This window comes from Pteropus vampyrus, unplaced genomic scaffold (assembly GCF_000151845.1).
Source record: "Pteropus vampyrus isolate Shadow unplaced genomic scaffold, Pvam_2.0 Scaffold193, whole genome shotgun sequence".
Lineage (NCBI taxonomy): Eukaryota > Metazoa > Chordata > Mammalia > Chiroptera > Pteropodidae > Pteropus > Pteropus vampyrus.
This window is the reverse complement of record NW_011888974.1, coordinates 2257375-2258380: the sequence shown is the minus strand read 5'-3', so window position 1 is coordinate 2258380 and position 1006 is coordinate 2257375. Positions and strand designations below refer to the sequence as shown.

The window sequence follows — 1006 nt, the reverse complement described above, 5'->3', positions numbered from 1 at the left end:
TTCTCTTTCCCGTAAGAAAGGCTCATTCACTCAGCTGACTCAGCTGAGGTATATTTGCGGGGTGCCAGGTGCGGAGTAATTCGAGGTGAACAAAAGAGATACGGCCCCAGCCCTCAGGGAGCTCACGACTATTTGAGCCACCTTAAATATATTGTCAGAAATATAGGAGAATTGACCAGACCCAAGTAACTGTCAAGACAAAGGCCCGGCGCAGGGGAAGGGGGCTGAGAGCCTTAAGCAGGGCTGCGGGCGGAGCCACGAAGCGCACTTGACTGGAGGTCGGCTAGGGCCGGACCCTCGGCCATGCAGTGGCACCCCTCACCCAGGGCCGTGGACCGGGATTTGCCCAGAAACAGAAAATGAAATCAATAGCTCTGATCAAAATAACTCATCCGGCCTCGTTAATATTCGACAGCCTGTTTTCAGCTTGCGATTCCGTCCCAGCCCCGCCCAGCGGGGAGACTGCGCTTGCGTCGCGGGCGCGCCTCTCTGTCGTCATACGTGCGCGCCGAGGAAGGAGAAAGTTGTTATGGCGAGCTCAGCTGCGTCTTCCGTGCGACCGCCAAGGCCCAAGAAAGAGCCACAAGCGCTCGTCATCCCCAAGAATGCGGCGGAGGAGCAGAAACTCAAGCTGGAGCGGCTCATGAAGAACCCGGTGAGACAAGGCGCGGGCTCTACTGTCCTTCCTGAGTCCCTTCTGTTCCGGCGCCTCTGCGAGCCCCCGGGCCCACCTCCTCCGCCTCCAAACTCAGAAACTGAGTACCCAAACCCCAGCGCCAGTCGTTGGGAAGAAGTAGGCTGTCCTGGAGTCAGCTTTCTTCTGCTCTTCACTTAGAGCCTAGCCAGGATGAGGGCGCTGTGGAGCGGCTTCCATTCTCTTAAGAGTTTTTCCAGTTTAACTTTTGTGAACAGAAGCGTTAGACTGGAAAGATAGGACCCGCGAATTAGCACACGGGTAATTTTCTTCTAAACCGCACTATTGTTAGAGAAGCACTGGGGCAAGTCA

General features: G+C 55.9%; 1 protein-coding gene across 1 annotated transcript in view; it reads left to right on the top strand.

Annotated features, from left to right (window-relative positions):
* Positions 1 to 490: 490 nt before the first annotated feature.
* The window catches only part of PRKRIP1 (PRKR interacting protein 1), a 21955-nt gene continuing 21439 nt past the window's right edge, over positions 491 to 1006 (top strand). Inside the window, exon 1 of the mRNA XM_011371578.2 lies at positions 491 to 655. Coding sequence (XP_011369880.1) covers positions 530 to 655 — 126 coding nt within the window. The 5' untranslated portion in view covers positions 491 to 529. The remainder of the gene's footprint in view (positions 656 to 1006) is intronic.